The 16,179-nt window shown below is 39.2% G+C and overlaps 1 protein-coding gene across 1 annotated transcript; it reads right to left on the bottom strand.

Moving 5' to 3' along the window:
- Nucleotides 1-22: 22 nt before the first annotated feature.
- LOC134671359 (protein regulator of cytokinesis 1-like) lies at nucleotides 23-11,118 on the bottom strand. Its single transcript, XM_063529196.1, has 14 exons — nucleotides 10,890-11,118; nucleotides 10,539-10,738; nucleotides 9,902-10,022; nucleotides 9,561-9,790; nucleotides 9,240-9,388; nucleotides 8,903-9,070; nucleotides 8,324-8,496; nucleotides 6,804-6,951; nucleotides 6,290-6,418; nucleotides 5,705-5,841; nucleotides 4,947-5,054; nucleotides 3,708-3,852; nucleotides 1,211-1,333; nucleotides 23-708 (listed from the first exon to the last, which is right to left on the bottom strand). The coding sequence occupies exons 1-14, from the start codon at nucleotides 10,922-10,924 to the stop codon at nucleotides 292-294; spliced, it is 2,283 nt and encodes a 760-aa protein (XP_063385266.1). The 5' UTR covers nucleotides 10,925-11,118; the 3' UTR covers nucleotides 23-291.
- Between the last annotated feature and the right edge of the window lie 5,061 nt (nucleotides 11,119-16,179).

The following is a 16,179-nucleotide window of genomic DNA, read 5'->3' as shown; positions in this document are numbered from 1 at the left end:
ACAAATTAAACTTCTCATAATCAAACGCGCAAAATTATGTTAATATTAAATTATTTTAAAATTAATAAGAGATTCAAATATTTACATCAAACATTAGTCAGAAGGTATATGTATAAAATTATCACCATCTACAACTCTATATAATGCTAAAATAATTACGACGTGCAGACGCCATTTCTATAATTAAATTCAGTACAAAATTATATGTGTAGACATGCTCACTGCCATCATATCCAATAAATACACAGTTACTTTGCATGTGTATCTTTAGGATGGAATATTAACAGTATTTTAAACAAAAGGCTTAGGAGTTCTCACTAGACCCGTCTGTGTTTTGGATCGTAACATATTGCTGGGGGTGTTCTTGAAAGCCAAGTTGTTGTTGGAATTTGTCCTGTGAATGTTTTGCTTGGCGGCGCTGAGCGGCGCGCGTGGGGTAGCGAAACCATCATTATTCAATTTTAAAGCTGATCTAGTAAGTCTCGTGGGAGTGTACATAAGATTAGTCTTAGGCGTTAAAGGTACAGCGTGTTGCCTATTTTCCTTTCCCGTTTTTGGGGTCATGGGCGCCGATTTGGTTGGACTTTTTTTTTGATAGTTGGGGGAGTTTATCTCCTCGATAGCGTCGCAGACAATCATGGGGACAACGCTGTCCGGGGGCTTCGGTACCATCGAGCTGCGGCTAATTTTCTTCTCATCGATGTCTTCCTGAAATACGAAATAAAGTTTTATTATTATCTGTAATTTATGATATTTCAAGGAATGTAAACATACAAAGACGTTATCGTGACATTCGTGACTTAGTTGTTTAGGGCCACTTGCACCATTCCACTAAGCCGGGGTTAACCGGTTAAACCTGAAGTTACCATGTTTACCAGTACAATATGACACTCAGTTATCGGTTTTACCGGTTGACCCCGGGTTAATAGGATGGTGCAAGTGGCGCTTTGCCAGTGAATAGATACAGGTAACTATTATTATTATACTAACTCATTCGCTGGCAGAACAAACTAAGTCATCTTTATAATTTTGAAAATATTATATAACAGTGTTATCCCAGGAAACCTGCCTGCCTGCAAATTTTGCGTTGTCGAATAATTTTACCTTTGTTTAAAGAAAACGACATAATTAATAAGTAATAAGTTAATAACCCAGTAGCAAAAGAAACGATTGTTTGTATTTTTGTCGGGATTCTTATTTGAAACGTTACCTTGAAATCAGTGTATGAAGTGAGCTGTGTGGTCTCCATAAGCGGGTTCTTTTTCGCATGCTCGGTCACGGTGTCGCTGCGGCCGGTCGAGCGCCGCCCGCCGCTGCGTCGCTTGCCGACGGACTGGTGTGAAGCAAACCCCGTTAGATAAAGTGGTTATACACTACACAACCAGCCACCCGAAAGATTAATGAACGAGCATTCATGAGAGAGACTTGAGATCATGCGAAATAGTGGTATAACTGGGTTAAGGCAGGCGTGTCTCACTCCGCGATTTAGTCGCTTTGCTACAGGTAGCTAAAAGTACATCCGTTCGGCCCCAATTTTGGGGTTTGCCATAAGCCGCGCGTGGCGCTATCGCCACCTAGCGGCCATATCTGTGCTGATCGTAACAGACGCGTTTTGTTAGATAGTGAGTCTTCTGTACTTAGTACTATTATTTATTCTGTGGTTAAGGGCTTAATCGGCGATCATAAATATATTAAGGTGGTTTGATTGACGTTGTGTATTCGATGAAGGGGTGATAAGCTTATATCACAGTTTTGGTGACTGTTACCTTCACGCGCCATACCATTTATGTCCGCAAATCCGTAAGGCGTTTATTGAAACGCCTGATGAAATGCTACATGCAAAGTTTCATTATTTAGTTATTATTATAATAAAAAGGTAAAGCGCTAATTTTTTACATGTTTATGCAAGTGGCTGACGGTCTTTCCACCGCTATAGGAGCATTCCACGGGCTGTCCCGTACAAACGCATTTTATTTGCTGTGTTGCGACTTTTTTCTCGGCATTTAAAGCAGCCGATTATTTTTCTGTACATATTATTGACCATTTGTCATAGAAAAGGAAACTCTTATACCTTTAAATCTTCAGAAACTTCGTGTTTGTACGGGACAACGGTAGACAATTTCATGGAATGCTCCTATGGTTGTATAGGACTCTGACGGCTTTTTTTTCTGCATCTTAACTATCATCTGACTAAGTATCAAACGGGAGGCGATGACAAAATTTATTTTGTTGTGGCTGCCATTCTTCAACCCACCAACGGAGCGGCAGCTGACGTCCACGAGGGTTCATCATACAGAGCCGTTAACCACTATACTAGTTACCACCCGGGAGACGATAGGTCATGGAAATCTGTTCCTGGCTCGCTGTCTATTAGGTATTTACTTGACGCATGCAAGTTTCGTCAAAAATGTCTAAAACACCTATTTTTATTTGATTATTAGATAAAACAGTGTAGAAGCAAAAACACACAAATTAGTGGTTGATTAGTAAAACATCAAAGGCCACACCAACACTCCACAGGTCTCCAAATGTATTATATTAGTTAATGTAATCAAAAATGTTAGAAAACGAAAACAATCTTGTTAAAACATGCGCAAGTTAACGGGCGAGGCACAAATTTTGCAGGCAGGTACACACGTATAACATTAGATTAACAGTAGATTTACATTGACTACCTCAACCAGCTGCAGCTATGGACTGATGTAATATTACGGAAATAGGTTAGGATGGTATCCCACCTGTCCAATTTCTTGGTCTTAGAGGATATAACCAAACGGAGTAGCCATTAACAGGCGTTCCCTCTGTCGAAAATAGGCGGTAAATGGTCGTACACATTGTGTGGACTGACGCAATAATCGGCAGACTGTTTTGTACCGAAAATTACTGACAAGGCGTCTCCGTTTGGTTATATCCTCTAAGTTCTAGGTCCAATGTCATTTTGCCTCTCACTAAACAATATGTGAACGCAAATACACATTGGACAAAGAAATTGGACAGATGGAATACCATCCTTACGTATATTAATATGTTATTGTATAATATTAAAAACAAAGTAAATAAACCAGTATCAACAATGTAAGTATTTAGTCAATGCAAACTTATGTTAAACCAACACCATCATCACACATAAACTGCAGATTTATTTAACTCGATATTTGTACTAAATGTAACGTTTTCAGACAAAAGGTACCATCATGGTATCATATTGACGTTTCTCGATGATGGCGAATTGTAATCGAATCGTTATGGCTGTAAAACCTTATTAACGAGTGATATTAAGATTACCTTTTAATCGAAAACGGAACAAATAGCGTTAAGGCCCCGTAGGTTCGTGTTCTACTCTCATTCTCACTGAGCGTTAGCGTCAGGGAGATGGTTGTGCGTGTTAGGGACCGCGGATGACATGTTTTTCAATTTTAATTGGTGGTAAAATTTTCCACATAAATAAAATCGCATTTTAGGAGCAACTTTCATACTTTTAGCTTGAAAAAAAAAAAGAAAAATTAACTCGGGGTAAGAATTTCTTATACAGTTGTAAGTGTTTGCGCCTCTTTTTTAGTAACAAATACCTGTGTTAAGAGGCACCACTCTAGCTTACATAAATTGGTACAAATTTTTAATGTGCATTTTAAACCTACATTCGTGTTTTTTCTCCACTCTGAACCTACGGAACCTTAATGATTTCGGCTGTAAAGTTGCGGACATACCGAGCGCTTGTGCTTGAGAATGCTGCCGTTCGCTTTGGGCGCCTTGGGGGCCTCGGCTCCGTAGTCCAGCTTCCTCTTGACGGTGGCGCCGTGGTTCTCCGCCTTCGCCACTATGGCCTTCGTGGCTAGTCGGCCGCTGACTCGCCTGGAATACCAACCAGGGTGAATATAGCTATATATAGGCAAATAAATCACAACTAGATACAACTTACATAGTAGCATTGGCTTTAAAAGGGGGTGGAGAAGTTAAGCAATGGTTTTAAAGAGTAGAGCGACGCGCATGTAACACTCCTGGAGTTGCAGGCGTTCATAAGCTACGGTGACCGCTTACTATTGGGCGGGCCGTATGCTTGTTATTGGACAGATGGAATACCACACTTAGTTTGATCTATATACAATACACACATCGCAGAACTTGAGGGTTGAAAAAAAAAACCACCCGTATTTAGAAAGTCTATGATCAGTGCCCCAGGGCAGAATGGCGCTCTCTTGTGTCAGAGGCCAAGATCCTCTTTGGGTCACTGAGCCAGTGATGTATGTATGTATGTATGATCAGTGCCCTGTTTATCAAAAGCTTGTAACTTGTAATACAAGTGGAAGTCCCTTTCTAACAAAAGCTGTCAAAAAGGGACTTGTATTACAAGTTACAAGCTTTTGATAAACAGGGCACGGGTCTAACTAATAATATTTCTGGTGGTGGTGGTGAAGCTAGTAAAATGTATTCATGCTGACTAAGAGATAGGTACTACTTAAATGTCAATAAAATTTAAATACGTATTTAGCAACTACAACAGTATTACTCATTCCTTTTACGATATTACAAAATGCAATAACTACTGACATAGCTACTAATTTGGTGTAAGACTTGCCTCGCGCCGCGTCGTTACGAATGCATTTATTGGCCGTTAGTGAACTGAAATTGGCAACAAGGAATGAGAAATACTACAAACAATAGACAATATAGTACATATTTGAATACATGTATGTTTTTACTCTATTAACCCTTTGTTTTTCGTTACGTAATGTAACTATTATATTACCTAGTTTACTTGTCGAAAATGTAAATTGTGTAAACAGCTGATGTAACAAAAAAAAATACCTAACACATGTCACCGAAGCTTTTTATCATAAGTGAGTATACTCGTAGACAAGACGGCATAATTCATTCAACATGGAATGTCATACCTATTCACAAAACCCCAAATAAAAAATAAATGGCAATAAAAAAATGTACGTTACCTCTTAACAGTAGAAATAGCGGATCTTTTCAACGCAGACAGATTATGAGTGAGCGCCGAGACGGCCTTGGTGGCGCTGCCGGTGATGAGCTGGCGCTTCGACGCCGGCCTATGGGGTGAGAGAACTGTTTGTAGTCAGATGGTCTATTCTGCTCTTCATTATCAAGTTTATGCAATACAATAGTAAATATCATTTATTTCAGTAAAAGTACACAGTTATACAAGAAACAAACATACAGAAAAAAAGACAACATACACTGTAACTACACTGAAACAGGTAAATCAGTATGCATACAAGATTGATTTTCAAAGGCAAATGAATGATTAGTATTTACTCAGTTCTTCCTTTATCTTTATGTTGCATTCTAAATTACATTGTAGGCATAAATATGATACGATCAGGTGTTGGTACCTAAACAAGTGCTAGAAGTGACTGGTGGTGGTGGTTGAGATGTTTTCTTTTCACTATGATTTGGGAATGGATTTTTATTCATGGTTAAAGGTCAGATTCGCAAGTGGATTCTCTGGCGCCGCTTTTATCTTCTGCTGTTGCGAAATTATGACTAGGTATTTAATGCCAGATGGACCATGTGCTCTTTTATACACAAATAACGTAGTCGTGCACGCAAAGGGACGTCAAGTTGTGTCGACCCTAATAATTGCTCGGAGCAATGCTGAGTCGAACGGAGCCGAGTTTGCCCGTAGTCAGGAGTTTCGCACCCCTACAAGAAGAAATAGAAAAGGTAAGATGATGGTTACCTGTTCCTCTCAGCGGTGAGCGCGAGCTGCGCGGCGGTGCGGTTGCGCTTGCCGAGCGGCGACGTGGCCAGCGAGCGGAACAGCGGCGTGGTGGGCGTCAGCGCCTGCTTGCGCGCTGATAGCTTGTTGTGACGCTCCTGGACATTTTATGAACAAATCTATTAGGAACTTCTTCACTACAATGATGTTTAGAATTGAACTGAAGCTTGTGAGCTTGTATTTCAAGAGGTTACGGCGTTATGGTAGTGGTAAAGCCTGACGAGTAATATATGATCATGGTCTAGGGCGCTGTTATTCTCATGTATAGAGTGACAGTTCAGTATAGTATGAAAAAATAGTTCCTGTGAAATTCCGCAACATGGCGCGTGATCATATACTTATTCCTAGTCAAGCTTTATAACATGTACTTATTTTATGATTTACAGTTACTTTAAGTGTTTTTCATATATGTAATCTTTTATTTAGGAAAATAAATGCCGTAATCTCGAAATATTTTCTTACAAATGTCGTCAATTTATTCAATTCTGAATGTTGGTAGGCATATTTTAACAGAAGATTTTTTGTTTTTTTGTTCAAATAACTTACAGCTTTTCTCGACTCCTTTTCGTCCTCGATAAGCTGCAGTAGAGGCACTCCGTCCACGGTGAAGGTGCTGCCAGTTTTCGCCTCGTACTCTGTTACTACTTCGCGGAGTTGGGCCTCAATTTTCGGGAGCTAAAAATAGAAAATGGCAGTAATTGTACATAGCATCATAGAATTTACAGGACATCTCATTTACACCATCGGAATATGCAATAACGTAAGTAACTAGGTAATACCTACATACATAGTATTAAATTATTGGTATTTAATTTTTCAAAGTTTTGGTACAATTGAAAGATCTTAGAGGATAATTTTATTGAATTACTGAAATGGCCGAATACAATATTTACACATCTTCATAAAATCACACAAGTAAGAAGATAATCCATATTCCGGCCAACTATTTCCATCACTACAAAAGGCGGCAATTTTGAAATTTGCGTTTCGCAAGGTTTTACTGACACGAATAAATCATTGGTCAAACTACAGATTTTGTATATTGTGTCATGTGACTTACATTCATTTCGATAGCTTTCCTCTCCTTTTCCTCTCTAAGCAGATTCCCTCCGCGGTTGTGGTAGCGGCCCGGCTCGGAAGCGCGCGCGTCTAGTTCGGCTTGCTTCAACCAGAGGTTCTTGCGGGTCACCACCAACTCGAAAATGTGCCTGATCAAACAATCATGTCATGAGGAGTCTAAATAATAAGGAAATCCAGGGGTAACTATATTTTAAAGTGATGTATGTTGCGGCAAAATTTACGCTTTTATTAAAGTCAGGATTAGAGGTGTACTGAATAGTGAATTTGGCCGAATACCGAATATTCGGCCCCTCTCTCGGCCGAATATTCGGCGACCGAATATTCGGCATGACATGAGAACATTTTGAGTCACAATTAGTATGACAACTGTTCGCCAACAAAGCACAATGTTTGCTAAGATATATTGAACAAAATTAATTAATGTAGTTAGAGTCAATCAAATCAGACCCATGATCAAAATATAATATATTGTAATCAACAAATGCTCAAAAACGTGCCTTCGTATTTAACTTCTTTCCAAGAATACATTTTAAGTATTAAATATACCTAGTTTTTAGGTAGGTGCAACAGATATTCGGTATTCGGCCGAATAGTAAGCAACATTTGGCCGAATACCGAATATTCGGCAAAGTGGCCGAATAGGCCGAATACCGAATAGTTGCCGAATATTCGTGGCATCTCTAGTCAGGATAGGACGCATGCCAGGTCTGCCAGCCGTACGCTCTTGGCCAATTACGTGGTTTATCCGCCTTGTAGCGAATGGCACCGAGAACAGAGAAACCATCTTGTGGGTAACTGGCACTGAATGTTTTGAGGTTTCCAGAGAGTACATTTCTGCACTTTTCTTCATTTATTAGTACACGAAACTCCTAAGTAGTTATTATTAGGATGAGCCTTTATTAAGTTAAGCTGCACATTGCACAATGTGACAATACTATACTGTTTTTTGTACAAATAGCAACACTTCTAACTGTACTTTGATGGACCTTATTACAAAAGGCATAAGGTCCAGAAATGTACAATTAACATTGTGGGCGATGGTATGTTCAAATAAATAAAATGAACAGCTTACTTGTGCTCATTGTAGTACTTAGTAATCTTCTCGAGATACATCTCGTGCAACGTGAGGGTGTCTTTAGTGAAGATACAATAGCCGTGCTCGTCTATACTGTTTTTTTTTGTACAAACAGCAACACTCCTAACTGTACTTTGATGGACCTTATTACAAAAGGCATAACGTCCACCAATGTACAATTAACATTGTGGCCGATGGTATGATCAAATAAATAAAATGAACAGCTTACTTGTGCTCATTGTAGTATTTAGTGATCTTATCGAGATACATCTCGTGCAGCGTGAGGGTGTCTTCAGTGAAGATGTCCTGGTAGTAGTGGACGAACTCTTCTCGCTGCCGGCTCGAGTACATGATGTTGTCCCACATGAGCTTGATCTAACAGTGTGGGCGATGGTATGTTCAAATAAATAAAATGAACAGCTTACTTGTGCTCATTGTAGTATTTAGTAATCTTATCGAGATACATCTCGTGCAACGTGAGGGTGTCTTCGGTGAAGATGTCCTGGTAGTAGTGGACGAACTCTTCTCGCTGCCGGCTCGAGTACATGATGTTGTCCCACATGAGCTTGATCTTAGTGCGCATGTTCGCTACGAACACCTGAGGAAAACAGTTGTATGAGCGTAAGAGCTGTTTTCCACTATAGTCCAAATTTTTGCGGGCACGGTTTTTTGCAGGATCCCGTTTTAGTAGTATAGGTGCTAATATAGTAACTTTCACACGTGGATTCTGTTTTCGGGATCCTGCATGCATAGTACAGAAAACTGGATCCTGCAAAAAACCGTACCCGCAAAAAACTGGACGTCAATGGGAAACAGCTCTTACGGCTCGGTCATGACATTACGCGACTGACGACGGCGGCAGCGACAACCAATAGGTGAGAACGAAAGTTCCGATCGCTGTCTCGCTCATGGTTAACATTGCCGCCGACGCAAGTCGCTCAATGTCGTGGCCGAGCGGTTAGAAATCCAAAATTTAAGTGATGATATGATGATGATTTAACTACCTGAATCTTCTGCCTCTTGATCTGCTCGCAGCGCTTGATCTCCTCCTTGATAGCAGCTTCGGTGGCAGGGTGGCAGCCGGGGTGCGCTTGGAGGAAGTTGTCTCTGTATATCTGGTCTTCGTCCAAACACTCCCACAGTTTGGAAAGACGCTCGCGCAGTTCTAATACCTAAGGAACAGTAAAAAAAAACTATAAATTTCCCTTTTGTTTAACACTAGCAACCTACCCCGGCTTCGCATGGATAAACTTAACAAATTATGATTATACACCGAAACCTTCTTCAAGAATCACTCTATTGATTATCCCAATATCCCGATATCCCAACCAAGCAACTTACCCGGTTGTTAGTCTGGTCATACTTCTCCTGCAAGTCCTGCCGAAGCTTGGCGAGACGATCCATGTTCAGATCCGTCACCTTGAAGTCAACAGACAGAGAGCTGACCACCACATGCTCAAACTTGCTCTGTGGTCTGATTTGGAGCTTGTCTGGAAATGGAAAACATTTTAATACTTCAAAGATCTGTTCCTTTGGACTTGTTGGAGCAAATTAGGGGTTTGTATTGACAACTAACAAACACCATATTTTGTCACAAAACGAAAAGTTAGACATATTTTAAAATTAACTATAATCTAGCAAAAATGAGAGTAAAAATCATACCCATGATATCCTTGATTTCAATCTGCGTGTGCAGGAATATCTCAGATCTTTTGTCCCTCTCTGACTGCAGCACTTCGAGATGGTTCCTCAACTTGTCCAACTCGTCTTGGGGCGGGAGCGGGATGTCTTGCAGCTCATGGAAGGTGACTCCAAGTTTCTCCGTCAGGTCATGCTGCCATTCCAGCAGGCGGTTGATTTCAGTGCGCCGCTGCTCCATCTGTTCTCTATATCTGTGACATAGTTTTGGTCAGTATGGTCACAGTCCATAAAACAATACAGTCAAAGCCGTCTAGATATCGTGCAGGGTGCGAGGGGTGGGTCGCGCGCACCTGTTAACTTACCCGCTAATCTGGTCTTCCAGCTCTTTCTTATACTCAAACAGCATCATGTCATCCTTGTATTCTATAATACTGATGTCAACAGACAGGTACTGGCTCAATTTCTTGGTCTCATCTTTTAATTCTAGAAACATAAATAATTATATTATATTTTATTCTGCCGCGTTTAAAATAAGACCAGTAACTCATTTTGAAATGGCATTCAATTGTATACTTTGTACTTGTATGATATGTTCTACAATTGAAAGAGAATTAAAAATGAGTGACTGCTCTTATGTTAAGCATGGCAGTATTATGCCATTAAGCAATATTAGATTAAAAATTTTAGTCATCCTAATCTAACTTGAAACTCTATGAAGAAACTTCAAAAAAATATATAACTTGTAATACAAGCTAAGTATCTTTTCAAATGTTAGAGTTTACAGATAATTCTGCTTATAACTTACAAGCTTTCAAATATTAGACCCACCCAAGGTTAGGCGTTGTTCGGAAAAAGTCGTGGAATGTATGTATGTATACATTCCACGACTCATCTATTACCGCACAGACTAACAGTATGATTACTAAAACAATTATTTAATTTAATTTTAATTTTATATGGACCTGGTCTGAAATAAAGAATATTCATTCATTCATTTACCTTCAACTTGCTGTTGCATGGTCTTAAGTTTCTGTTTAGTCTCATCCAACACATCACTGTGGAGGTCCTTCTCAATCTGCACCAGCTTGTATATGTTGTTGACCTTCACGTCATACTCCACACCGACGTGGGACCAGTTCAGCCATAGCTGCTGCATCAGGTGACGGACGTTTCGGGATACTTCCTCTGTGACGCCATCGCTGGATAAATGAAAGTTTGACAAACTGTGTTTGGGCGCGGTTTAGCAAAGCTAATGTAAAGTAACTAAGGGCACTGACAAAAAATACCAACAAGGCATGGTGTTTTATTAACGAAACGTGTTATTTATGTATTTTCCGGTAAAATACTTACAATAATTTGTATACGTCGTCCGTTAATGCAATCATTGTGAAGATTTTTATCAATAATAAACTATCATCCGTCTTCACGTACACACCACAGCACAAATTTTATAGATTACAACAAACAACAATGTATATAGATTTAATTAACCACAATTATATTCCTATTAAATTAAGACGCACAAAACATTGAAACACTGATTTACGAAAGCACGAATGAAATGACGAACGTTGCTTGTGGTTTTTTGAAATACAAACGTTACAAAATGAAACCGTTTGATGGGTGCTGTGATTGGTTGGTATCATGTTGGTATTAAAAGCGCTTCGTTCGGAAACGCGCAAACGCGTCAAACCATAGACAATAAGTGTCTAAGTTTTGTTTTTATGTATAGTCTGTCAAACCATTTTTGCCAGTAGAAAAAAGCGGTAAATTTAAAATATATAGCTGGTCAAGCAGATCTTATCAGTAGAAAAAGGCGGCAAATTTGAAAAATGTAGGCGCGAAGGGATATCGTCTCATAGAAAATTTGAATTTCGCGTCTCTTTCTACTGACAATATTTGCTTGACCATCTATATATTCGCGAAGGGTTATCCATTCCATAGAAAGTTTGAGTTTCGCATTTTTTTCTACTGAGAAAGTGGTTTAACAGACTATAGTCTCGCTCTCACTTAAAGTAAGAGATATCTCTTTCTCGGAGCTTTCTCGCTGTCAATTATGGGTGCGGCGCACCAAGGTCGCGGTGCGGTGCGGTAGTGTGTTACGGCTCTAAAAAGAAACAAGCTTTACACTCGCGTTCGCGGCGATTTGCACACAAGTGTGGAGGGGGTTAGAGGGAGGAAACAGATATCTCTTTATCGCTCTCACTTATGGGTGCGACGCACCATGGTCGCGGTGCGGTGCGATAATGACTGTGTTACGGCTTTAAAAGTTTAAAGAGCAAAAATACTGCTGTCTACTTAACTGTCGTTATACTTTTAAATTTTCAAAACGGATATGGAGAGTTTTCATTTCATTCTTACGGAGCAGTTTTTGAGTTACTAAGTTACTTTATTGTGTTGTGTTGTTTTTGCAAGATGTGATTAAATTATAAATAAAGTTTATGACGGAAAATCTGTAAGAGCCGAAGGCATCGATTACCAAGGACTTGTAATATAAGTAAACATTTATTATGGTTGTGCCGTATTATTAAAATACTCTTCGGGAGTTCGTGTTGTTATATTTCTAAGTATATCTGCTCAATCAACATCTAAACATCACTATAATATAACATATTGTATAATAGAACATTTTAAAATAAAGCGCCTTTTTTTATGCTGAGCAACAATTATTATCTGCTTAACTTGACTCGTTTATAACTTGAAGGAGTATTCTAGAATTGCGATAAACTTGGAAGCTAAGGCAAGGCCTAGTCAAGAAGATACAGAGTACAGATGGACCGTAACTGTAACGGACTGTAAACCGACTGCAACTTGTATGGGAACTGAACGCCGACGTTGCAGCTGGAGCACAGAGCAATAGGTACCATCGGGCACCGCCATAGCACCGGCACCGGCAAGTAAGCCAGGGCGCCAAGTTATTGGAAGGACTCACGGTCGCCACAGGGAAACTCCGTCCATGCTTTAAGGGCCAGTTGCACCAACCACATACTGGTCAACGTCAGCCGGCGCGCCCCGGCGCTTTACTATGAAATTTTCGATACATAAAAAATTAGCGAACTCTTTAACGATACGAACACTTTGGTACTGTTCTTGTGGACAATAGACCTCCATTGCAATGAGTGGCTACGTCGCATTGACTCTTTCTAGGTCTATTGTTAGATAACTTACTTTACTAGACAATATGACTTATATTTTCAGCGGCACGTTAATATCTTATCGGTACCAAGGATATTACACAAATATGCCGCGACGGCAATTAACAATTAACTAGACTTCCTTAGGAGATGGAAATTGCAAACACTCGCTTCCACTGATGACATCTTTAGGACGTAACCACTTACTGCCATTGCTAAAAGCCACCAAGCCTACTGGCTTAAAAAGGTAAGAAGTTTTATTTTTTACGGATTCTCCTTTTATTTGAAAATAATAAACGCATTCGCGATAGCCAATCAAGCTCTTTCTTAAAAAAGTAAGCGAAATAACCGTGGAATGGAATTATACAATCTAATTTTAAATGCCACAAATTCAAATTGGCCAGGGCATACCGTTCGTCACTTTAACCTAATCTCCCGTCACGAGTTGAGCATTTCACTGCTGTTGCGATGAAAGCTACATAGGTATGTCGCAAGCAGTTGCAAGCCATTTTGCTCCACTTCAATATCAGTTTAGCGTCCGCGTACGCTACATTTGATCGCCAAGTACTACAACGAGTAGGCAAAACGTTCTCATATAGTCTGACAAAAAGAGTAGAAATTAAAAAGTGGCAATCTGTAAACAGATTTATTTGAAAGGGACGGACGGACTACATTTCTACTTTTTTTAGTCAGACTCTACATTGTCATTGCTAAGTCGATGCAAACGAATAGTGCAGATAAGTGGAGCCCGTCTGCAGTGCACTTATTCATCCGTTTGATTACATTAGTTATACATACATATACACGGTTTTATGACAACTTTTTACTGTATTTTTGAGTCGAAACACTTGAGTCGAAAGTCGAAACTCATGACGTCATGACTTAACGTGATAAATGAAAAAAAGTGGCCACGTTACGACACTTACGACCTGTAATTCTGTCGAGTCGAATTGGCCCCCAGTCACCAGTGTTCAATTACATATTCTGTGCGTGAAAATCACGTGATGTAGATATGTCGCAATCAGATGCAGGCCATTTCGCTTCACTTCAATTCAATACATACTTTCATTAGTAGCCGTATACAATGGTAGATCGCGATTTTAGTTGAAAGAAACATGGTAACTGTACTGTATTAGCCCGAGATATAAATTGATTTAGTCGTCGACGTCATCTCCGGCTAAAAAAAGTAAAATGACCAAGCTGACAATACTCGTAAGTCCAATATAGCCCTAGACACTTTAAAGTTACCCGTCGTTGCCCAATCATGTTCCTCCGCACGCACTAAACACTTCATTAATCATTAATCACGTACGTTCGACATGTGATGTGACCGCCAATTACTAACATTACCACTTGAGCGTCACCCAACCGAGTCAACCTGTATTACCCCTTTATCACAAAAGGACGTAAGTCTCACCAAGCTGTTTAAGACTTACGCCGTTTTGGGCGCTAGAAAAGTAACATAGTAACATTCTTCGCGGGCTAACCAGTGCCTGAACTTATTAGTGTGTCCAACTCCAGAATCACGTAACGGATTACGCTTTAATCTGATTTATTGAGGGTACAGTGATCGGTGGAAAACAAAGAATAATAATTATGCTTTATAGAAGCGTAATGTTCGAGTAACGTTTAATCGTGATGACAAGAACTGCTCAGTACTGATGTAGTGCGTAATTATTTTCCATCGTATTTTCACGGACACGTACAAACGTGTTGCTATTTCAGTTAGTCTCGATATAAAAAAGTACTGAGGTTGACTAGAGTAGCATGACAAATACGAACGTTTCCAAGAAAATACGATGGAAAACAATTATGCATTACATCTGTATAGTTCGTTTTTTTAGCATTAGAAAGAACTTGCAAGAAGGTAAGCGATCTTGACAAGTCTTTTAATTGAAAAACGCTTTTTAATACTGGAATCAGTTATGTAACGCTGCCATACATGACCCAAATTTTTTTTATTAAGCTATGAGCTTCATCGCATCTGATATTTGAGTAATTCTAAGCATTTCTAGCCTGGGGTAGGGGGGAGGGTAGGGTACAAAGACGGCCGCCACCCGTCAACTTTAAAAAAAATCTATTCTGATCCTGGTGGGTACTAGGGCAAGTTTGGTATCATTTTCGTATAAACCAAAGACGTAGAATTCATTTCTGACATTTGTTTTTTCAGTTTCATAGTAATTTTACAAGAAAAACGTAAAAAGGTGAAAAATTTGGTTGGAGATTTTTGCTACGCGGAGCCGAAACTACAAAAGATAGAAAGTTGAAATATGCACACTATATTACATTTATAAAGTGTACAAGAGATAAGAAGCGATTTTGAGAAATTCAACCCCTAAGGGGGTTAAAAAGGGGATGAAAGTTTGTATGGGGTTCAAGTTTTATTTTAAGCTAGGAATTTGAAACTTCGTAAAACGATATATTATTAAAATACAAGAAAACTAATTTCAGCGTTTTTGAAAATTCATCCCCTAAGGTGGTGAAAAAGGGGTTGAAAGTTTGTATGGATATCAAAAAAATTTTCGAACGCGGGACTTGAATCTTCGTATTTGGGGATATTATTAAAATTCATCAATATTATCAAAATTCTAATGCTAAAAAAAACGAACTTTACGTACAGATTTTTGTAGCGTGTGGTTGACACTGATTTTAAAAAAGAGTACCTAATTTATTTAGGTAACTGCTGCAGTTATTAATTGAAATTAACGCTTTATGATAGAGTTCTAATACATCTTAGTTCTTATAGGTAAGTCAAAGTTACGTTTTCTTTACATACGACTGATACGACGGGGTCGCGACGCGATTTTTAGTGTTCCGTACAAAACTTTGTCCACGGAACACTTATGGGATCACTTTGTTTTCATCTTCGTAAGTCTGAATATTATGGTCGCTCCCATTCCCATACGAATGACACCAAAGCAACATAACTATAAAATAGTATGTGGAAACATTTGGTCATAAAATGTTTAACGACATCAATGCAGCGTCGCGTCTACTTCTCATTTATTGGGTGCAATAAACGTTCAGACCCTGTCTGTATTGTCATCGCTTAAGCGAATCAAATCCTTATGTTTCACCAATATAGCGTGATCTTCAGGCTCTTAACATCTACAAGTATTTGACTGTATTTAAAATACATTATTTTGCACCATGCATGAAATAAAGCATCAGAAGATTAATAGAGAAACGTAGACAGCAGTTGTTTTTAGACACAATTTCTATTTTGAAACCCGTATAGAAATATAAAGAGTAGGTAATTTGATCGTGACGTCATATGCCAGTGTTTCATAATATAAATTCCATGGTAGCAAAATCGTTTTGACAGTTGGAAAAAAGAAACTGATTGGAATAGTAGTCAAATACCCTATTGGCAAGCGCTCTTATACTGGATCCCAAGATATATAGTTGCCTACGACTAGCAGTTGGAACAACGCCCCAGGCCAGTATTATGTCATCTGCTTATCGTCAAGTAAAATGAACCAGATTGGTTAATCATTCAAGCCGCA

This window comes from Cydia fagiglandana, chromosome 15, assembly GCF_963556715.1.
Source record: "Cydia fagiglandana chromosome 15, ilCydFagi1.1, whole genome shotgun sequence".
Taxonomy (NCBI): domain Eukaryota; kingdom Metazoa; phylum Arthropoda; class Insecta; order Lepidoptera; family Tortricidae; genus Cydia; species Cydia fagiglandana.
This window is presented reverse-complemented; position numbering and strand designations above follow the sequence as displayed.